The 24,830-nt window shown below is 42.2% G+C and overlaps 2 protein-coding genes across 4 annotated transcripts in view; one reads left to right on the forward strand and one right to left on the reverse strand.

Moving 5' to 3' along the window:
• Positions 1-21,110, reverse strand: part of NCKAP1 (NCK associated protein 1) — a 103,910-nt gene extending 82,800 nt beyond the window's left edge. For all 3 annotated transcript variants that reach the window (XM_075829543.1, XM_075829542.1, XM_075829541.1), the window contains exon 1: positions 20,754-21,110. In XM_075829543.1, coding sequence (XP_075685658.1) covers positions 20,754-20,861 — 108 coding nt within the window. In that variant the 5' untranslated portion in view covers positions 20,862-21,110. The remainder of the gene's footprint in view (positions 1-20,753) is intronic.
• NUP35 (nucleoporin 35) overlaps positions 20,070-24,830 on the forward strand; it is a 49,598-nt gene continuing 44,837 nt past the window's right edge. Inside the window, exon 1 of the mRNA XM_075829545.1 lies at positions 20,070-20,122. The gene's annotated coding sequence lies outside the window, so the exon portion shown is untranslated. The remainder of the gene's footprint in view (positions 20,123-24,830) is intronic.

A 24,830-nucleotide genomic window follows, 5' to 3' on the forward strand; every position in this document is an offset into this window, starting at 1 on the left:
GATGAATTGCGGACGCAAAAACTCGTTTGTGTGCATGGGGGCCTTAGTTCATAACTTATATGTGAGCTATAACCGGTGGATCCTGCATGGCTTCTCATAAAATGAGGCCCATTGTTCCTAAGACACCATAGATAAAAAAAAAATAATTTATAGAAATTTTTCTGTGCAGCAGCCAATGGGCAACAGGCTTGTTAATATAGTGTAGGCCATCAATGTTATTGTACGCAGCAGGGACCAGTGACCTTTCCCTGAGGAGATATTTTTACTGTACTGACCAACACACATTCAGCCGCGTCGATGACAACATTTCCTGTTCTGAGCTTTATATCTAATAATCCATGAATCAGATATTTCATGTAACACCCATCAATGTAGCAGAACAGCTTCTTCCCATACAACTAGAGACACTCCCTTCCCCCGAGTCTGACATCGGCCCACACTACACCCGGCAAAACTGCAAGCAGGAGATGAAGAAAAATAACTAAAAACGTAGCAGCAGAAAACGAATATATGAATATACTTGGATTCACGTTTGTAGCGCCGCACGCACGCCACCAGTATAAGTACCAAAATATCCTAAACTACAGAACCGCACGCTATAATCACGATGTCGGTCACTTCTTTTCTGACGCCCTCAGACAGGGCAGCATAAAAATGTGACCAATCCGCTTTAAAGGGGGTATTCAGATTCCAGCAAATATATCTGGTTATTATATGTATCATGAAAAGTTACACAATATTCCAACATACTTTCCGTTTCAATTCCACATGGTTTTCAAGATCTCTGCTTGCGGTCATTTAATAGGAGAATCCATTGCTTTTTTTTCTAGTGAATAAAAATCTGTCCCGGTCATGTGATGGATACACAGGTGCCGGGATCGTTACAGTTACATAAAGTTTTCAGCGTACTGTTTTGTAACGCCGTGCACCTGTGTCTCCATCACATGACCAGGACAACATTTTTTTTACATTTATTCTGGCAGTCAAAACTTTTTGATTTTTAAGACGTCAAACTTGTATGAAGCGTGTTTCCTGCAGCGTTCTTTTTTTGGGTACATATAAAAGTTAGTAAATAATTTAGTATTTTGACTAACCAAAAACCCAAAAATTCATACACATTTGTTTGTTTTTTTTTTACCATTCACCAATCATTTGAAATAATGTAATAGATTTAAAAAGAACACGATTTTCCGGTTATGGCGATATCCAATATGTGTATATCATTTGTCGTTTTGTAACCGTTAATATAATAAGACGTATTAAGGTAAATGGCAGATGAGGTTTCTCGGATCTCCCTTATTGGAGTAGGACAGAGGCGGTGTATAAGGGTATGTGCACACGATAACGTCAATTACGGCTGAAATTACGGAGCTGTTTTCTCCTGAGTAATGGTTTTTTTTCTGCAGCATGTGTATGGATTTCATAGGGTACATTTACATTACGTAGGGTCAAACAGGGGTAGCACATGGTTTTAACGTGCTTCACTTGCACAAGCCGCACAATTCGTGGTAAAACAGGGCGCCATTTTGCTGTGTTTTTTTATTAGGTTTTGACCGTGTGGTCAAGAAACACTACCGTAGCCATAAAGCCTAGAACCTCTTATTTACCAATGACAATCACATAGTTCTAACAGGTGAACACAATAGAAGTGAATGCCATCATTATATTCTCTACAGGTAAAGGTAGAGGTCGGGTTCACTGGAGGAGGAGACTTTCCGACATGCTGAATCCATTTCTTTAATTAAAGTCATATTCGTTTAATGAAGATCTAATGGAGAAAAGTTTTCAACTTATTTTTTCCAATGTTGAAAATTTGAGTGAACTTGTTACCTACAACTTGTTACCTACAAGAAGCAAAGGCATCAACGTTTCTGCCCTAGAAAAGAGTTGTCGATCATTCGAACCAGCGACATCACTGACTTTTATTGTGCTCTATTCATAGAAAAGACTTACAGTGAATTATGGGACACTTTGTGATGAATACAAATCCCGGGTTCTACTTCCCCATGTCATGATCTGTGGCATTCATAGGTTACTACAATTATAGTGTTAACAGAAGAGGAACAAAAAGGGAATTGCAGGTTTTTGTATTTTAACTCTACAGTAAATATGAACTTTCAAAGCCGTGTTCACACGTAAACATCCCGAAAAAGGGCTGAAAAATCTGAAGCAGGACGCCTGCAAACATCTGCCCATTGATCTCAACGGACAAAACGGCGTTCTGTTCCGACGGGGCGTTTTTTTTTACGCCTCATTTTCAAAAAACGGTGCGTAAATAGACGCCATTGAAAAAGAAGTGCATGTCACTTCCTGAGCCGTTTTTCATCGACTATAGAAAAATAGCTCCAAAAACGGCCGTAAAATAACGTTGCGAAAAATGCGAGTGGCTTAAAAAAGTCTGAAAATCAGGAGCTGTTTTCCCTTGAAAATAGCTCCGTATTTTCAGACGTTTTTGAGATTGTGTGTGCACATACCCTTAGGGGAAATTTTCGCTAAAGATAAGCCAGCAATTCTGCATATGTAACACGATTATGATTACACCCTTGAAATCTGGCAGAAATTCATGGCAGGAGAGAGACTTCAAAATCCACATCATACCCTCATCTGAAGAGATTTTTTTTTCCCTACAGCACGCAAAAGGGGTTCCATTTTTCGTAATGTACTTTGCTGCAAATTTCTAGAAAATCTTCAGCAAATCTGCCACATGTGAACCTGGTCTAAGTGTCTATACACCTTAAAAAAAACAGTTGTCGCAACATGCGGATTTCGGCCAACAACCTGATGTGTATGACAGATGTCGGAGGGGGGGGGGGGGGGGGGTTGCAGGATCAGGAATATTGGATATTAACATGCTTAATTCTATGCTCCCCCGGGAGATAAGCCTGCTGCCAGTGATGTATGGCAGTGGCTTATTCCCTTCTCCCCATTAAAATAAACATGCACGCTTGGCCCTGCCAGGCATGCATGTTTATAGGGGAGTCAGGAGAAATACCAGTTAAAGAAAAAGTGGTGAATCACTATTTTCTTCTTTAAAACTGCACATAAGGAAGGAAACGCTGTTCACTCAAGTTTGAGGCTGGGTTCTCATGTTGCAGACCACGGCCAAGGTGCGATGCAGCCGAAATGAAGTCAATTTTCAAAGTGCAAGTAAAAGCACTTTCATTGTTGATGGCCGCGCAGTGAGCTGACATTTAGCTGCACGGCCATTAATATTGAAAATGCTTTCACCTGAAGACAATTTGAAAAACCGTGCTGAATCTATGAAATTGCTTCATTTAAGGGTATGTTCACACGAGAGCGTCCGTTACGGCTGAAATTACGGGGATAGTATACGGCCGCAAATTCACGGTTGTGTGCATGACACCTTAGGGTGTATTTAGATGTTGCAGTTGAGGTGTGGTTAATACCAAATGGAAAAAAAACACATTCGCTATTTTGATCCACATCTTAATACTCACCTTACAGGTGAAAAATAATGATTGCCATAATTCATTTTTTAGATTTTTACAACTCACTGTAAAAATAATCAGTATAACTTGCATGACTATTTCGCTATTTTGCAATGTTCCCCAGACTTGATGAATGTCAGCCGCACTCGGTTTCCCTCCTACACACAGCCCAGGATTGCTCAGAGGCTTCACAGCAAAGCATTAATTGGTATGTCGAGAATAGCAATCCGCTATTCAGTTTTATGCTGCAAACCTGACAATTAAGACCACATTGGAGCACAGAACAAAGGGGAACGTGACTTAGGAAGCAGGGGACTGAATATAGTCCAAAGCAAATACCACTTATTATTTAATGAAAAGTCATGGCTATTTTTAATATATTTTGTATATTAAAAGGGGTTTTCCGAGAGAACCCGAAAAATTGGCTAAAAACCGAGTACATGAGAAAATAACATTACTCACTTAGTATATCCCGCAACACTGCTCTGGTGGTCCCGCCGGTCTATGTTAGATGTCCTGCAGTGATGAAGTGCCGACTACCCGTATGGCACCGCTGCAGCCAATCAGTGGACTGAGCGGTGATGCAGAGGTAACATGGGGTAGATGGCACATCATCACTGCAGGACTCCTAAAAGAGACCGGCGGGATATACCAAGTAATGTTATCACATTCCCTGCCTTTGCCAACATTTTGGGGCTCTTGGAAAAACCCCTTTAGTTTCTCAATGTTTTCAAGAGCTCTGCTTTTGGACAGTAATTGTAAACAATTGTGTATTCATGTTCACTCAGGCAGACTGTGAAATGATTAGAAAAGCCATACTCCTATATAAAAAAAAGAAGAAAAAAAAAAAAGAATTAAAAATGCCATGCCAATGCCACGTTTTTTACCAATTGCAATAAAGAACTGCGTTGTTTAAAAAAAAAAAAAAAAACACATGATGTTTTTGCAAGCGGCATTCAAGCATTTCACTGCTGTTTTCTACACACAAACCAATACATGTGAATACATCTTAAAGAGGCTCTGTCACCACATTATAAGGGCCCCATCTTCTACATAATGCGATCTGAGCTGTAATGTAGATTACAGCAGTGTTTTTTATTTAGAAAAACTATCATTTTTGACGGAGTTACGACCTATTTTAGCTTTATGCTAATGAGTTTCTTAATGGACAACTGGGCGTGTTTTACTTTTTGACCAAGTGGGCGTTGTGGAGAGAAGTGTATGATGCTGACCAATCAGTGACCAATCAGCATCATACACTTCTCTCCATTCATTTACTCTGCAGCCTCATACACAAACACTAACATTACTGCAGTGTCCTGATAATGAATATACATCACTACCAGCCAGGACGTGATGTGTATTCAGAATCCTGACCACTTCTCTGCACTTCTCTGTGATTTACAGCATAGCACGGCGAGATCTCGCTGTAAATGACAGCTTAGGGTATGTGCACACGACCTCTTTTCAGACGTAATGGAGGCGTTTTACGCCTGAAAAGACGGCTCCAATACGTCGGCAAACATCTGCCCATTGCTTGCAATGGGTCTTATGATGTTCTGTGCAGAAAAGCTGTCATTTTACACGTCGCTGTCAAAATACGGCGCGTAAAATGATGGCTCGTCAAAAGAAGTGCAGGGCACTTCTTGGGACGTTTTTGGAGCCGTTTTCTCATAGACACTATTGAAAACGGCTCCAAAAACGGGCATAAAAAACGCTGCGAAAACGCAGCAAAACACAACGCGAGTTGCTCAAAAAACGTCTGAAAATCAGGAGCGGTTTTCCCTTGAAAACAGCTCCATATTTTCAGACATATTTTATTAATCGTGTGAACATACCCTTACAGCGTAATCTCGCGAGACTACACCTGCTATGCTGTAAATCACAGAGGAGGTCAGGATTCTGAATACACATCACGTCCTGGCTGGAGGTAATGTATATTCATTGTCAGGACACTGCAGTAACGTTATAGTGTGTATATGTGGCTGAGGTGTAAATGAATGGAGAGAAGTGCAGGACACTGATTGGTCACTGATTGGTCAGCGTCATACACTTCTCTCCCCAACGCCCACTTGGTCAAAAAGTAAAACACGCCCAGTTGTCCATTGAGTAACTCATTAGCATAAAGCTAATACAGGTCATAACTCCGTCAAAAATGATCGTTTTTCCAAATAAAAACCACTGCTGTAATCTACATTACAGCGCCGATCACATCATGTACAATATAGGCCACTTATAATGTGGTGACAGAGCCTCTTTAAGGCCTCATGCACATATTACAGTTTCTTACAACCTATGTGTTAAGGGTTCATAATAGGCTTCTGTAGGCAATTTCATATAGGGGAATACAGCGCTTTTTTTTTTTTCTTTCGGATTAAATCAGACACTATGTGAGGCCTGATTTACACGCGCGTGTGCGTTTTGCGCACGCAAAAACGCTGCGTTTTGCGTGCGCAAAAGGCACTTAGCTGCATGTGTCATCAGTGTATGATGCGCGGCTGCGAGATTTTCTCGCAGCCGCCATCATTTTGACACTCCTTTTGGATGTTTGTAAACAGAAAAGCACGTGGTGCTTTTCTGTTTACATTCAGAGTTTGACAGCTGTTGCGCGAACCACACTGTTCGCACGGAAGTGCTTCCGTGCGACCTGCGTGGTTTTCACGCAACTATTGACTTCAATAGGTGCGTGATGCGCGAAAAATAGATGTGCAGACCTCACGGACTGTCTGCACTGGCCCATAGACTTGTATAGGTCCGTGCGACCCGCGAGAAAAGCACGCGCGTCGCACGGTCGTGTAAACGAGGCCTTATGGAGATAGTCTCTCCTATAGAAGTAGCTTATAAAAGGAGAATCTCATCTCTGACAGATGGGGCCACACAGAAAGCCATATCCCACAGAGGACACTGTATCTCGCTGTACATGGTTCTGCAATGCATTTAAAGCCTGACTTTATGCCCTACCAGGACAAATGGACATCAAAGACGGGGGTCTTCCACTTGGGTATCCCCTCTACTAGCCAGCGTGGTGAGCCACTCTCAAACAGCGGCTCTGTCTCTATTATTTGTGCCTGACACTTGTGTTATGTCAGTATATATATATATATATATATATATATACACACACACACACACACACACACACACACACACAATTCCCTCTTGCACAGTGACTTCTGACCACAAAACCACAATGGTTCGGATTAGTCTTTTTGCATTGCTTACAGTTGAGGAAGTTGATGGCATCTGATCGCTGATAGACCAAGAAAACAGACATCTGATAAGTCAGTCATCTGCATGGTGACTAATAATCACACAAAAATAAGTCTCGGGTCTCTGACCTTCATGCAACAGGAGAAGAATAGTAGTAAACATTGAGAATATCACATACGTGTTATATGGAGTACTGTACTGCAGTCAGATCAATCCCGGGTCATACACAATGTTTATGGCTGTATTCAAGAGAAGCATGTTAGGGGTATGAATACACTACGCGGATACACTGTGGATTTTACCCAACAAAATTTAATTACAGAAAATTTGCCGCGAAGTACAGTAGCAGCAGTGTAGGTGAGATGTGACCAACTCAGCCACACACAGCAGAAAAAAACACATTCATAAATTTGCCCCGCAGTGCGGTATTTTAATCCGCAGCATGTCAATTTATGCTGCGGAATCGCTGGTTTTCAGTTGCGGGTTTTTCTCATTGAATTCAATGGGGAGGTAAAACTCGCAACAAAGATCTAAGTGTTGCGACTCTTGCAGTGGAAATGCTGTAATGTCACCACCAATCGCAAATGAAACATTTTTTTTTTATTTTTATTTTTTTAGAAAAGAAGGTATTTTTTATTTTACATTAATAAAACAGCTCCGTAGTCCTAGCGATGCGATCCTCTCTCTTGAGTGCAGCCCAACCGTCTAGGATGACGTTTCATCCCATGTGACTGCTTCAGCGGTCACATGGACTACAGCATCAGTAGACTGGTTTTATGCTCAACTTTTTTTTTTTCCCCATGCAGGATTTCCACAACGGACATGGCGCCCGAAAAACTGCACCACTATTTGGTTCGGTTTATTGGGTGGAATTCCCTGCGGCTTCCCCGCCTAGTGTGTAACTGTATCAGTGCTGGTCTCAGAAAGACAAACAGAAACAGTGGTGTCCTGCCATAGGATATAAAAGAAACGCGCTGACTTTAAAATTTAACACCTGAAAGTCACACAATTTGCAGCAAAGCAACACTAAGGCTATGTTCACACACAGTTTTTTTTGCAGGCAGAATTTCTGCCTCAAAATTCCGTTTGGAAGTTTAGGGCAGATTTTCCTCTCCCTGCACGCCGATTTTCGCAGCAGTTTTCGCCCACTGCCAATGAGCGCCGCAGGCATAATACGCCGCAAAATACGCTTTCTCTGCCTCCCATTGATGTCAATGGGAGGTCAGAGGCGTAAACGCCCGAAGAAAGGGCATGTCCCTTCTTTCTCCCGCGAGACGGTTTTACCACTCGCAGGAAAAAGACGCCGCCACCTCCCATTGAAATCAATGGGAGGCATTTTCGGGCCGCTTTTGACGAGTTTTGCGGCGCGGTTTCCGTGCCAAAAAACTCTGTGTGAACATAGCCTAAAGCACCAAAAAGTCTAGCTTTTCATTAGCATTTGTATTTGGCAAAGACACCATGAATTGCCTCCACTGCAGCCCTGGATGTTGGATGGCAGAGATGTACAAAAATAAGTGTAAAAGGTAAAGTGAAGTCGTTGTCCATAGAAATCAATCCTGATGCCACTTGAAATGAATACAGTTGGCGCACAATCTCTCTATAGAATAACGCTGGTTCGGAGCAGTTCACATAGGACTCCAGGCTTCAGTTTCTGAAGCATCAGTGATGCCAAAACGGAAACGTTATAGATCCACTGAACTTAACGGGATACATCAAGTTTCTAGTTTTTTTTTTTCTTCAGGGTATAATAATGTACCAGACTACGCTATTCTGGCAAACTGGAGCATAAAATAAAACGCTTCAGAATAATCGGGGGCGCTGACAGAAAGATTTCAATACATTTGTCTGTGAGAATAACAGAATTTTATCTTTAAGGGATCGTCCACACTTTGGAATTAATACGTTTTCTCCGTTCGGAATTGCGTATTTTTCACACCGCAGCACGTCAATTCCTGCTGCGGAAAGTTGACAGAATTGCTGCGTTTTTCATAGGAGATGTCACCATCTCCTAACATTGTGAAAGAGGCAGCAAAATACGCACCATTTTCTGCAGTAAAAACCGCGGGAAATGGAGTTTTTTTTCGCAACGGAATGTCTGCAGAAATTCAGTTGTGTGTGAACAAGCCCTAATTACTTTGTTAGGCTATGTTCACACGGGGTATTTTGCCGAGTTTTTTGACGCGGAAACCGCGTCGCAAAACTCTGCAAAAACGGCCCGAGAACGCCTCCCATTGATTTCAATGGGAGGCGTCGGCGTCTTTTTCCCGCGAGCAGTAAAACTGCCTCGCGGGAAAAAGAAGCGACATGCCCTATCTTCGGGCGCTTCCGCCTCTGACCTCCCATTGACTTCAATGGGAGGCAGGAGAAAGCGTATTTCTCGCTGTTTTATGCCCGCGGCGCTCAATGGCCGCGGGCGAAAAACGGCGCGATAATCGCCGCGAAAATCGGCGTGCAGGGAGAGGAATATCTGCCTCAAAGTTCCAAACGGAATTTTGAGGCAGATATTCCTCCCCCAAAATACTCTGTGTGAACATAGCCTTAGAGATTTTCTGCGACTGAAAATCAGTTCCATGCATCTGAGCCCTTGTCCACACATAGTGGAATTGCTGTGTTTTTCCATCCGGTCGGAAAAAACACAACAGAATACTGTAGCAGCAAAGTGGATGAGATTAAACAAATCTCATCCACACGCTGCGTAAATACTGTGCGGAAAAAAACGGTCAGAAATGGACCGGCAGTGCAGAATTTTATTCCACAGCAGGTCAATTGTTTTTGCGTAATCACTGCAGGTTTCCCCTATTGAATTCAATGGGAGGTAAAACCCGCAATAAATAGCAGTTGTGGCGTTTCTGCACAAAATCCGCTTCAAATCTGTACTGTGTGAACAAGGCCCTAGGGTGCAGTCACATGCGGCAGATTTTGTTCTAAAAATTTTCTGTGACAAAGTCCGTTCCATTCATCTGAATGAGGTTGTTTCTGCCGCAGGTGCATCGATTTCTGCAAGTTCCATTCAGATGGAGCGGACTGTCTGTTGCAAAAAATTTCTGCAGCGAAACGCGCAAGTGAATCCATCCTTAGATCTTTTTCACACAGTGCAGATTTGCTGCAGATTTAGCATGTATATTTTAAGTCAAAAGTCGGAAGAAATGTACGGACTACAACTTCAAATTAAAAATATTCTATAGTAATATTATTGTATTTATTTATAGTGCATAGCGTGTTGCATATTTACTCATGGGAAATCAGAAAAGTTTTTTGTTACAAAATTGTATTCCAATAAATATATGCTATGTACTATAGAAGTAGCCGGATATTTTTTCATGATGGTGATGAAACGCTTGAGGTTACACTTTCTACAGTAACATTTGTTATTACTTATTATACAGCCATTTATGAAGGAGTCGGAGTCTGAAGTTTCGTGCAAGGACTTGGCCCCCTGCACACATTATGTATTTGAGGTGGAATTTCCGTATTGAAATTCTGCAGCGTTTTTTCGCAACATAAATTGAGACGCTGCAGCTAAAGAATCTGCACCACATGCCAATTTCCGCAGATTTTTTCCACAGCGTGGGAAGAGGCCATACAGTGGCTTGCCACAAAAAGAAACCCCAGTAGGTCTCCATAAAAAGTCAGACAGATGGTTTAGTATGGGGTCCAAAGTTTTACTGAAACAAACCATATTGTAGAGATCTGCCTAAATAGCAAAAGATCTTCCACACCTTAGGGCCTGTTCACATCATCGTTCGGGTTCCGTTCAACCTTCCCGTCAGAGGAACAGATGAACGGAAACTATCGCTTCCGTTTCCATTACCAATGATTTCAACGGTAATGCCTCCCTTTCAGTTTGTTTCTGTTTCGCAAAATTTCTATATTCTGTCGGAAACAATACTGCAATCGACAGCACTATTGTATCTAGGAAAAAAACAAAACTTTACGGAACCGAAACATTACCATTGAAATCATTGGTAATGTAAACGGAAGCGATAGTTTCCGTTCATCTGTTCCTGAACGACCATGTGAACAGGCCCTTACTGCTCTCCATAGTTTAGCCAAAGTGTAGGAAAAGGGTGGGGCTTATTCAAAGGGGAGTGGCTAAATGTCAATTGTGGTAAGAGAAGTGGAGGGGACAAGGGAGATGGCAATTCTAAACAGAAAAGTATCAAGTATCAGGGAACTTTAGAAAGATTTCTATCCAATTCCAAGATATTTTATTTTCTAACGGAACGCGGTTTCCCTGTTGTTCATATTTACGGCTGCACAAGTTATCTTTCATTAGATTAAACATCATGATCATAGGCTTTATATCATACAAGCACAAAAAAAAAAAAAAAACAGCCTACGCAGCTCTTTCCCATCAGTTAGAACCGAACACTTGACTAGACATAGTTAACCATTGTAGTTCATGGTCGGATTGTTAATGATTATTGCTGCGTCTATGGTCCGCTTCAGGCAGAGGTGTTACACACACACACACACACACACACACACACACATATATATATATATATACACACACACACACACACAAACAAACAACTTCCTGGGTTTTTTTTCCTCTTCGGTCTATGTGACAATTAACTACAAGATCACTTTATTGTCTGACTGAGGAATGTGGATAAACACATGAATGGACAGATAAGGCTTCTTTCACACTACCGTTAGCATACGTTTACCTCTCTTCCGTCAGAGGTAAAACACACACTTCATAAGCAATACATATATTTCTAAACTTCACCCTCATGCTTTAGATAAAGGTCTATTGATGACTTATTCAGGGGTTAGATGTTGGAGTTTCATACCGATGTCATGCTTTTTTGCGATTTTATTTTCGGCAGAATAAATAGCGTATTCAACTGCGCTATGGTTTCCCCCAAAAGATGGAAAACTTACGGAATGGAGGCAAACTAAAACCATTTGCAACGGTAGCATTACCATTGAAATCAATAATGTGAACGGAAAGCTCTGGTTTCCATTCATGGGTTCCCCTGACGGAAAGGTCTAACGGAACTCTGGAACGGAAGCCCGACGCAGATGTGAACGAGGCCTTAGCTGCATCATCAAAGCGGATCAGTCAGATATTTATGCTGTCCTGTCTAAAAGCAGAATAAAGAAGTGAAGATGAGGACTTCAGCACGCTATTACTTATAGTTAATGTCCTGTAGTTTAGGAATATTTAAAAAGTATACTAGCAGCACCAGAGTACCCGTATATTCATGCTACCCCCGCCCTCCAGTTGCTGCGGCTTTCTCCCTATACACTGTAAAGCGGTGTTCTCACAGTACAAATTTATTGCAAATTTTAGCCAAAACCAGGAACGGAACCCAAACACAAGAAATATATAAAGAAAGGCCTTATAGGTCTGCACTCCTGGATCCGATTCTGGTTTTAGCTTACAATATAAAGTCAAAATCTGCAGCAAATCTGCACTGTGGGAACCCAGCCTAAGGCCTAACGCACACAATGCATATTACGTGCTGTTTTTTTCAGCACGTATTTGCGTGTGGCAAATCTACAGCGTAATGCAGTACCAGCAAAGTAAGTGAGATTTCAGGAAATCTCATGTACACGCTGCAGGGTTTTTTCTGCACGTAAATTGACCTGCGGTCCATATTTTTAAATCTGCAGTATGTCAATTTATCTTGCGTTTCCACTTGAGAATTGTATCCGACTAGTTCTAAAGAAAAACGCAGCAAAACCCACAGCATGAAAACGCACCTATTTACGCATCAAAATGTAAAAACCACACCAAAAAAGCCATTAGGTGCGGTTTTGATGCAGGTTTTCTGCAGCAAATTACGCAACATGTGCATTTTGCCTAAGGCCGGGCTCCCACAGAGCATAAATGATGCAGAATTTCCGCAACGGAACTCTGTGCGGAAATTCCGCAGCATTTACAGCAGCAGCAAAGTGAATAAGAATTGAACAAATCTTTCACACGCTGCAGAAAAAAATCTGCAGCTGAAACATTCATAAATTGACCTGCTGTTCGGATTTTAAATCCGCTACATGTCAATTTATTCTGCGGATTGCTCTTTTGTTGCGGGTTTTCCGCATTGAATTCAATGGGAATATAAAACACGCAACAAATAGCAAGTGTTTAGACTTTTGCAGCGGAAACGCTGCGATTACATCGCAAAAAAAAATAATTTAAATTAACTAAAAAAAAAAAGCTAATACTTACCCCCGGCCGTTGTCATAGCGACGCATTCCACTGTTCTATGTCCAGGCCAGCCTCCTGGGATGACATTTCATCCCATGTGACCACTGCAGCCAATCACAAACTGCAGCAATCACACGTGCTGCAGCATCATCCCTGGAGGTCGGTCTGGACAGAGGGATACATCGCCATGACAACGGCAGTGGGAACCCAGCCCAAGGATATGTTCCCACACATGGGATACACTGAAGATATTCTGCAATAGAAAATCTGTGGCAGAATCCCCAAAAAATCCTGTAAATCTGTTACAGAAATTCACATGACGTAGTGCGTTTTTGCTGTGCATATTGCTGCGGAAACGCTGTGGGTTTTACCTGCGGATTTAGTGTCACTCATTGATTATAGCAAACTATAGGTGCACCTGCAGATGTCCAGTGGTTTATACAGCGTTTCCACTGAACAAAACTCAACTTGCAGAAAACCTGCAGCGTATCTGGTGTGTGGGAACATAAACTAAATCTCATCCACTTTGCTGCTACTGTAAATGCTTCACCTACAGAACAAAGACGGAGTAATACAGACTACTCGCACAAAAAGATTTTTTTTAAAAATCATACATTTTATTCATGCCAATTAAAATTGTGTTACAAACATGTGGTAAATAAATAAAGAATCAATACAAACAACGGGTGCGGAAAAAAAAGAAGGTTTGGGCTCATGGAAATGGCGGCTATACACCCAACTGGAATATGCAATGCAGCAACACTACAACTGATCTACCTTCTGCTGAATCCAGTGTGGTACCACTTAGTAAAATAGTAACCCAAAAAGTCAGTACATAACAAGTACATTACCCATTGTCCTAAACCCTTAAAGTCACACCTCGCCGTGCCCCAATGTGCATTTCGGATCACCGCTTCCTCAGTGTGTACTGTTCTAATCTACTGACCCTCTTTATATGTTAGCCCATGACCCATGTCGTCTACGGTCGGCGCATGTACAGAATCGCTTCATTGAATTCCACCCACTCAAGTCAGGGATTTGCTGAAGTGCAAAAATCTGCACCACAGGTTAATTTCAACACATCTTTTCTGCAAATTTTTTTCACATTTGTTGAAACCTCATCCACGATGCTGCTACTGCAATATGCTGTAATTATTTCCAGATGGAAATTTTGCAGTGTAGACATACCCTAAAGGGGGAACCAAATCCAGTCAAAATTATATTTTGTTAAAGGGGTTGTCCACTACCGGAAAACTGATAAACTATCCACTGGATATGTCATCAGTATGCGATCGGTGGGGGTCCAACACCTGGACCGCGCACCGATTAGCTGCTTCGGCCATCTCTGGGCACCGGATGTCCATGCCAGAAGTAGATGGCACCGGTCACGGAATAGCGGCCGAGCTGAAGTACAGTCACCACTGATCACAACTTGCACCATGTTTGTTTACGTGTGCTGCATAACGCTCACCAAGGCATAGAAGCTGCCTGGCAAAATACATGCGTCAACCTCCTGAACCCTATAGCTGCAATCCCTTGTATTTTCTCTATAAAGAGAGAAGAGGTCTGGTCATAATGGCCCTCCAAAGAGAACATCCTTTCTCTAAACTGATGATGTAAAATGGCGCCTGTATTCTGTTCATGGTGTGGGGGAGAACCTGGACTTTAAGGTCAAGTTCAGATGTGGTGGAACGATGACAAATCTTCCTTCAATTACAACAATCAATACCTTCATTTTAAATTAATAAGACTTATAAAAAGTGTCTCAGATTTAAATCCGCAGAATTTTCTATTCGTCGCAGATTTCTTGTTTTATGTTTTTTACTCATTGACTTGACCAGTTGTTTTTACTCATTGAGCAGGGAAAATGCAACCACAACAACACATGGTTATGCGTTCTAATACTCCATGCCCCATTGCTGCCCTCATTGTTGTTTCAGTTGCTCCAGATGCTACCATTACATGACACCCTGCCACTCAGTGCTATCACAACGAGACACGAAAAAAGCTGGGAGGACTGGAGGAAAGAATGCCTAGGATATGGAAAATTACTTTTAGCAGCTTTGTATTCAGAAGTGGAACCGATGACACGGTCATGTGTGAATACGGCCTAACAAGGCTGTTGTTATTAAAGTGTAACTAACCTTTCATAAAACTTTTCACATGTCATAACATGTCAGAAGTTTGGATCAGTGGGAGTCCGAGCAGAGACCCCCACCTAACCTTATGCCCCTTTGTTTCTGATCAGCTTTCCTCAGAAAGCCGATCAGAAACTAAAGGGGCACAGCGCTTACCCAATTGCTTCTGATGCTTCACTTTAGCAATTTCTGAGGGCCTCAGTGCTCGGCCTCCCACTATCCAAATAAACATGTCAAATGTTTTATGAAAGTTTGGTTACCCTTTAAGAACGGGGCAGGACAAATTACTTTATTCTAAAGTAGTAGCCAGACAATAAGATCTCCAATAAACATGAATTAAAAAAAAGTTAGGCGCCAGCTACAAACTTCTGTCACATTTGCTAAATAAGGCCTAATTGACATCATGTTTTTGCCTTCCATCGGTGGTATACGGACAATGATGTTAGGAGCTTCCTGACATATATTGAAATAGGCTCTGTCACAACATTATAAGTGCCCTATATTGTACATTATGTGATCGGCGCTGTAATGTAGATAAGTGATTTTTATTTAGAAAAACGATCATTATCAGTTATGACCCATTTTAGATTTATGCTAATAACTTTTTTAATGCCCAAGTGGGAGTGTTTTTACTTTTGACCAAGTGGGCGTTGTGGAGAGAAGTGTATGACGCTGACCAATCAGTGACCAATCAGCGTCATACACTTCTCTCCATTCATTTAGCACATAGTGATCTTACTAGATCACTATGTGCAGCCACATACTCAGACATTAACTTTACTCAAGTGTCCTGACAGTGAATATACATTACCTCCACCAAGTATGTGATGTCTATTCAGAATCTGGATGTATAAAGCAAAACAAATGGGTATGTCTATTCAGAATCTGGACACTTCGCTAACGTTTGTGGTTGATATACAGCACATCAGGCGTAGTCTCGTGAGATTACATTGTAAACTGTCATTTACAGCGAGATTACGCTTGCTGTGCTGTAAATCAACCACAAACGTTAGCGAAGTGTAAGGATTCTGCATAGACATGTGCTGGCTGGTAGTGATGTCTATTCACTGTCAGGACACTTCAGTAATGTTAATGTCTGAGTATGTGGCTGCACATAATGATCTAGTAAGATCACTATCTGCTGTGTAAATGAATGGAGAGAAGTGTATGACGCTGATTGGTCAGCGTCATACACTTCTCTCCACAACGCCCACTTGGTCAAAAAGTAAAACACGCCCAGTTGGGCATTAAGAAAGGCATGGGCATAAAGCTAAAATAGGTCGTAACTCAGTCAAAAATGATTGTTTCTCTAAATATAAAAATCACTGCTGTAATCTATATTACAGCGCCGATCACATTATTTACAAGACAGGCCACTTATAATAAGTATTTTTTAAGACAAGGAATGCAGCCTAAACATAATATAAAAAGAAAGGCCTTAGGCCTTGTTCACACAGTGCAGATTTTGCTTGCATTTTTTAAGCCAAAACCAGAATTGGATCCAGGCCTTCATTTAGTTCCTGGTTTTTAGCTGAAAAATACTGGCAAATTCTGCACTGTGTGAACAAGACCTTAGGGTATGTTCACACGGGCTATTTTCGGACCGTAAAATGTCCAAAAAAAATCGGAAGCAGAACGCCTCCAAACATCTGCCCATTGATTGCAATGGGAAAAACTGAGTTGTGTTCCGATGGGCCGTTTTTTTTTTACGCGGCCGTTTTGAAAAACTGCCGCGCAAAAAAAAAAACGGCCGCGAAAAAGAAGTACCGGTCACTTCTTGGGACGTTTTTGGAGCCGTTTTTCATAGACTATCCAAAAATGGTCATAAAAAAAAACAGCTCCGTATTTTCAGAAGTTTTTGCATTTGCGTGTGAACATACCCTTATAGATCTGCTCTCCTGGATCCAATTCTGGTCTTGGCTTAAAAAGTGCATGCAAAATGTGCAGGTAATCTGTCCTGTGTAGATCCTGTGCATGTGCCATTCAATGAACCCCCTATTACATCTTATTGAAGCACTGCAATTAGGATGTAAAAACTTAAAATTACCTCCGTGTGCGAAAAGGGGTTAATAACATAAGAGAATTATGCAAACCCCTACCATATTCTGGAAAGAAGCTCCAAGGTTGAAGTTTGTTCCATGGGTCAGAATACTTATTTTAGTTTGCCATCGCCTGAGAAAAATTTTAGCAAATAATAAATCTACTTTGAGCTGAAGACCTAAGTAACACAAGACCGGTTACTACAGACATGCTGCTTGACAACACCTCTGAAAAGACTGGTTGTTAGGCAGCGCGTCCCTAGCAACAACACCACCAACATGACTCAGGTCACATTAGGTGTAGTACTAGGACAGCAGATAAGAAGACAGCAGCTTGGCAGCGGTCAGTAATATGAAGCCCTCCTCATGAAGTCTGTGGTAGAATTCAGATTTTTCCAAAAGTAAATTAAAAAAGTTTGCCCTCTGTGACTACCACCCATGCCCAGAAGGAACCGGCTGAAGCCCATATTCTCTGCACAGCTCCGTCAGGTTATGTCCAAACAACTGCAACACAGTCGTATTCATGTGAATGGTCAGGAGTGACGCTGTGCAGAGCGAAAAAAAACAAGGTTTAACTGCGGCGCCTTCATTCTGGAATTTTTATTTATCGTGCACTGTAATCCTCAACATGGTGCATGCCAGCTAAGGAATACAGTGACTCTACTGAGCTATGCCAAGCTGTACCTGGCATAGCTCACTGGCACTTTGTACTACTTGATAAAGATGGCATTTAGTTCATTTGTCTATCCCAAGGGTTGTGCTTTCATTTTCTAAACTTTACTTGCAAATAACAACAAGAATCTACCTGGTTGCCAGGGACAACGCAGCCATTTTTCTTCATAACCTCTATTGTGTGCGCCCAATACCAATAACCGTAGCTCATTACTTATTGTATACCCTCACCACAGACAGGGTACAACCAAAAATTAAATAGGAATATAGAGCTTCAAGGGGGAATTCACATGCGGCAGATATTGTTGCAGAAATTTCTGTGACTGAAAATCAGTTTCATTCATGTGAATGGAAGTTCCAGAAATCCATGCACCTGCAGCAGAAACCGCATCATTCAGATGAATAGAACGGATTTTCAGTCACAGAAATTTCTGCGACAAAATCTGCCACATGTGCACCCTAATCCAATAGGAAAACCCGAAGATGTTTGTGGACCACGTCTGCATGAGGCTGCCATAATCGATGAATAAGGCTTCTTTCACAATGGCTGACAGGAAAGCCAAAGAAAAAAAACTTGCAGAGGAAAAGTTTGGAAAAGTTTCCTCGTATCCCGTTCTGGAATCCATTAGGGCTTGTCCACACGTAGCGGAATTGCTGCGTATTTTTCTTCCGGAATTGCGGATGGAAAATACACAGCAGAATACAGTAGCAGCAAAGTAGGTGAGATATAACAAATCACATCCACACGCTGCGTAAAATTTCCGACCAGAAATTCACCTGCAGTGCGTTTTTTTCGGACCACAGCATGTAAATGCCTGCATTTTACAGAGGAGATGTCACTATCTCCCAGCATTGAGAAAAACGCAGCAAAATCTGCACCATTTTCTGCAGTAAAAAAAAAAACGCAGGAAATTGTGGTTTTTCCGCAGCAGAATTTCTGCTAGTTTCTGCGGAATTATTTCTGCTACGTGTGGACAAGCCCTTACTGTTCTTGGTTTATGAGGATAAATAGATCACCTGAAAACTATTGAGCGCAGCCTTAGGCCTCACGCACCCTGAAGAGAGGTGTGCGCGGAGCCTGTACGGTAGCACAGAGTTCTTACTGCTCTGTAATGCCTCCATATTAAGGGACGAAAATTTATTCTTGTGGAGAATACCCTCGTAATATGGCATTCCGACGAAACATGCCACAATTTTCTGTCAGATTCTGTATGAATCTGACAAAAAGCCCCCATACGCCTCTGTATCAAACCAGAGACATCCCGAGGCATCCTAGAGCCCCGTAAACAGTGATGGATGCCATATTACAGCTCTGTATTACCAGGAGTTTGGCTGGAGTTGTAAAAGCCTGTGTGAATGAGACCTTAGGATCAGCTTGACATACATTTTTACAGAATCAATGACAGATCCTATTGATTTACATTGATTACATATATTTCATTCATATTTTTTTCAGAGGTTTTTATGGCGGTACTCTGTGTTATTGGATGATTTTATGTAAACCCTCATCCACTGTGGGTCCCAAAATCAGCGCTTAGGGACTAAACAATGCGTCTAGCACTCTTATCTTGGCCATAAGGTGGGTTTCCGTTTAGAAGGAAATCCAGTCAAAATCATCGTCTAACATCTAAGAATATATACATGTGAGAAGATCACATTGCTAAAGTCTCTGATTTCGGGGTACCAATGATTTCTAGAAGGAGTCTACATGCACACGATGCAGAATTTCCACATATAAGTAAGCACAGGATATTCTGAAGGTAAATTCCACACTTAATATTGCATTTTAAGATGTCAATTTTACATTTTGATGCAGAAACAGATGCGGATCATCTGCTACGGATTTTGGTGCAATTTTTTTTTAAAGAAACTGGTCAGATACAATACGCAATGTCTGGACGTGGCCTGAAAGAACTCTAGACTGCTCAGGGACTTCCGTTACTAAAAAAACTGACATTTATAAGCAACGGTCCAAGCCAATCGACGCCGGTTTCCTTAGAATTTGTCAGATTTCCAGTAAAATCTCAGAGCAGTACCAACCGCGTTTAGGCTCTCTATAAAGCCTGCTTATTGTGGGGATCGGAGATGACAGACACCAATGACATCTTCTCACATGCATCAATGACAAGAGATTTCAACGTTAAAGTGCTGTATGAATCTAGGAAACCCCTTTAAAACAAACATAAATATGATTACAAATAACCATTACTAATTTTTTAAACAAAACAAATTGTATTATAATAACCCTATACATCCCTGGCCCTTCTAGTTTACCAGATGTACGTAATGACATCACACGACAGCTGTTGCATGTCGTGATGTCAGCATAGGCAGAACGTCATAGCGCCGCAGCCTCAATTGTCATGGTCATGTGACATCACTTACATGTGGACAACTGGCAAACAAGGACGAAAGCGGACATCAGAATAGCGGGAACGGCACGGAATCAACATGGTAAATATATTGCAATTTTAGACATATCACAGCTTACTTATTCATCCTAGACTCCCCCTTTAAAAGAATAAAGCTGAGGAGCGGCAGTTTTGGAGGAAGTAACCTGGGCTGTGACATGCAGAGTATGAGCTGTACATGAATCACATAGCAGTGCCCGGCCTGGTCAGTACTCCCAGCGTTCACATCCAGCGGTTGTCTAGAAGTGATACATTGTTGCCATCATTAGAAGGGTCACACATAATGTATCATTACACTGAATGGATGCAGGAAGCCCACACATTACAATCGGTTATCAGTGACTGAGCTCTGTGACCAGAAGAACTGACATAGGTGCCTGACCACACGTTACATGGGAATGTCAGCAGAGATTTCTTTCCTGCAATCAGTAATAACATGGAGGATTTCCTCCTCCTCCTCCCTGCAGCTGGGATCCCTCATCCTGCACCGCCCTGTTCATAGAAATCAGTAGAGGAATAACCACCATCATTGTCACACTGACAATCCCCGGGTCACCCACCGGTCCTGGCTCCTCTGCACTGGCACAGACCCGGCTACTATGTGTGGGAGAGTCCCAGGCCCGCACATACAGACGGCGCTATGCCCACACTATGCCGCTCCCTCCTCCTTTTACCTTCTTGATGTTGTAGAGCCGGGTGAGCATCCCGATGCCCCGGTCATTGAGGATGGTGAGCTTCTCGGCCAGCTTCTGCTGACTGGGCTGCAGCACGGATCGCGACATGCTGCCTCTATCCTCCCACTACCACCGCCGCTGCCGCCGGAGCTGTCCCAGGCCTCGTAGGGAGGTAGAGGCGGCGGTGTCGCTATTCAAGAACGATAGCAGCGGGCCGGGAGGAGGGGGGTTGTTGTTATGGAGGGGGGACCCTCATACACATCCCATGCTCCGCAGTTTAACGCGATGACACGCCTGCCTGGCACCCGTCGTCCAGCGCCACCCTTCCTGCCGAATGTGGGCGTGACCATCCCAAGCCGCGCCCCCCACTCCCTTTTTCCCATAGAGAACGTTTAGGGATCCTGAGCATGCGCGTTCCGACGCTTCGAGTCTGCGGATGTCGCGCTGTGTACGCTGATTGCTGCGGGAACGAGCTCGTCTCTGTGCTGCGCTGAGGTTTTTCTGGTTACATCTGTTCTCTACAGTCCCTGCTTGCAGCAGAGTTCATGGCATTTTTTAGAATAGTAAACTGGAATGATTTGTTCATCTCCTGGGAAAAATAATAGACTGATCACAAGGTGCGACTTTTGTGAGATATTTTAGAAATATTTGCCTGGCTTATTGTACAGTGTCCTGATTATCATCTCCAGGCAGAGCAGGGAGGCTATATTCTTTTATTGCAATTTATAATTTCAATCAGAGTTATATACATATGTATGCAGAGTACTCCCCCTAGTGGTAGCAACAGGCAACCAGAATTTTAACATTTATGTCTATTGCTGTGTGAACAGGGGCAAGGAAATTTGGAGTTTCTTATCCCAAAAACTGGAACTCCAACCCCTATTAACACAGTGAAACCTTTTTGAGCCGACCACCAAAAATTGCACAAAAAATGTTTTTTTATTGGGGTGGTACTCAGAAAAAAGTACACAGAAGGCAGGTTAACATGTGTAATGCAAGCAGCGAACAGGTAGAGCACACAAATAAACAGCCCTCTCATTTCTAGTCCCCAGCATGGCTCCCCTCTCACTCTTCATCCCCACCATGGCTCCCCCTCTGATTCTTCATCCCCAGGATTGCCCCCTCTCATTAATTATCCCCAGGATGGTCCCCTCTCATTAATAATCCCCAGCATGGCTCCCCTCTCATTATTAGTTTCCAACATGTCTCCCCTCTCATTCAAGATCCCCAGCATGACTCCCCTCTCGTTCTTAGTCCCCTGGATGGCTCCCCCTTTCTTTCCTAGTCCCCAGAATGGCTCCCCCTCTCATTCTTAGTCCCCAGCATGGCCCCCCTCAGTTATATTACCCAGACTCCTCTCTCGTTCTTAGTCCCCTGGATGGCTCCCCCTTTCTTTCTTAGTCCCCAGAATGGCTCCCCCTCTCATTCTTAGTCCACAGCATGGCCCCCTTCCCATTCTTAGTCCCCAGCATGGCTACCCTTACATTTGTAGTCCCCAGCAAGGTTCCCTTCTCATTCCTGGTCCTTAGCATGACTCTCCTTTAAATCTTGTTCCCCAGCATGGTTCCCCTCTCATTCCTAGTCCCCAGCACGGCTCTGACACTCATTCAGCATGGTTCCACTCCAATTTCTAGTCCCCAGGGTGGCTCCCCCTCTCATTCTTATACAGTATAATAACCACCATGGCTGCCCTCATTCATAGATGGCAGTCAGGTTCCGCTCTCCATATCCCCCTTCACTGCTGACCTTGCCACCCTAGTGGCAATCTGCAGGCTTCCTGGCTTAGCCATCACTTAGGCTTTTCAGTGCAGCATGACGTGTGCTGCACCCCCTCCCTCTCTGACAGCCTCCCTCCTCCTCCCCTTTACTCCCTCCTTTACTATGACACTTCTTGGTTTTGGAAATGCTGCTAACTCCTAGGAAAAGGGGGCATTCGGAGGATTCACTTACTGGAGTCCTTCCCTTCTTAAACCCTAAACCTGTGTAGCTAAACGTTTGACAAACTTCTGATATGTCATTCCTGACGAAGCCGGTCTGTAGGGCGAAACGCACGTCGAGGCGTTTTCTTTTGCCAGTACCTGTTGCTGCCGGTCCCACTCCCCACCATGTCTCAGAATTTTTTTTTTTTCCGTGACACTCGTCCTTTAAAAAAGCCAATATATGTGACGCCTGCAGTCTCAAACTGAATTCCTGTGCTTCCCATGAAATCAGAAATATGAGGCGCGTAATTCTCAGGAGGTGGGGTCCACATGGGATCACTCATCTCAGGGTTGCCTCATCAGTTGTCATGAAGGGCCTTCGTGGGGGTTCCTCCTATTCCTCTTCCCACATGCTGGTCGTATCAGTGTCAGAGGTCAGGAGGGCGTATGCGTCCTCGGCTGAATAAAGCCTTTGTAAAGATTGGGACTTTTTCTACACAGGAGTGTGTGTGTAATACTTATACACATGTATAGTGTATACAAAGATTTAAAATAAAGATTCAAAGAAATAAGAATAGAAGAAAATAAAAATAGAAGAGAAGAAAAGAAAAATGTAACAAAATTAGAAAACAAAAATTGTGTACAATATAAATTAAGAAAAACACTAGTATAAAAAATGTACTACAGTAAATTTGTCATAAACCTGTAGCATAAAAAAATGTACTGAACGAACTTCAATAAAAAAACAATTATACAAGTGAAATGGGTCTTTTCTTTACCCGGGATTTTTATCCATGTTATTTTAAATGTGTTATCAATAAAGCAACAGTGATTTTACTACATTGTGTGCCGGACCCATTTCACTTCTATGGATATCCACCTACCTCCGACGTAGACTTCTGTCCGTGTGCTCTGATAAAAATACAGGACGTGGTAACCAGACTGCAATGTGGGGAGCGGACCTTTTTTCTACTTTTTGTGTATAAAAAAATTCTGACAATATAAAAGTAAAAAAAAAAATGTCCTAACTAACTGACATTAGCAAATTATCTCTGAGGGTATGTTCACACGCTTAACAAAAACGGCTGCAAAATACGGATATGTTTTCAAGGGAATACAAACTCTGATTTTCAGCCGTTTTTTTAAGCATCAAGCGTTTTTTGATGCGTTTTTGGAGCTGTTTTTCTTTTGACCCAATGAAAAATGGCTCAAGAATTGACATGCACTTCTTTTTTAAATTATTTTTTTTACGCAACGTTTTTACGAACAGCGTGTAAAAAACGCCCCGTGGGACCGAAACGCCGTTATTCCCATTGAAATCAATGGGCAGATGTTTGGAGACGTTTAGGCCCCCCCGTATTTTCTGCCATTTTTCTGGGCGTTTACGGCCCGAAAAACGGCTGAAAATAAGCCGTGTGAACATACCCTGACACTATATATACTATAAGGGGAAAAAAACTGTTGAATAAAAAAAAGTTTATTACAGTAAATTTGGACTAGAAATGTCATACAACTCTAGTTAAAAAAAAAACTGAACAAATTTCAGTAAGAAATCTACACCAAGAAAACGAAAAAATCTTTTTTTTTTTATGAACATACTTTAGTAAAATATAAAAATTAATGTCTAACTAAAACTGTAATGTTGTGTATTAGTTAAAAAAAAAGGATAAAACATTAATTACAGTAAATTTAGACTAAAACTGTAAATCTACGGTATATAAAATTTACTAAGCGAACTTCAGTAAAAAAAAACCTGAACGTCTGTAACTGACGCTAAGGGCTTGTCCACTTTTAATGGAATTGCTGCAGAAATTCTGTTGAAAGTAGCAGACTTTCTGCTACGGCAAAAACGCAACATTTCCTGCTTTTTTGACTGCAGAAAATGGTGCGTATTTTGCGGCGTTTTTCTCAATGCTGGGAGATGGAGACATCTCTGAAAAACGCAGCAATTCAGTCCACTTTACACAGCAGGAATTGACACACTACGGTACAAAAAATACGCACCGCAGGTTAATTTCTGCTCGTAATTTTTACGCAGCGTGTGGATGAGATTTGTTAAATCTCACCCACTTTGCTGCTACTGTATTCTGCTGCGTTTTTTTCGTCTGGAATTCCAGACGGAAAGAACGTAGCAATCCCGCTACGTGTGGATGAGCCC

The sequence above is a fragment of the Rhinoderma darwinii genome, chromosome 6, assembly GCF_050947455.1.
Source record: "Rhinoderma darwinii isolate aRhiDar2 chromosome 6, aRhiDar2.hap1, whole genome shotgun sequence".
Lineage (NCBI taxonomy): Eukaryota > Metazoa > Chordata > Amphibia > Anura > Rhinodermatidae > Rhinoderma > Rhinoderma darwinii.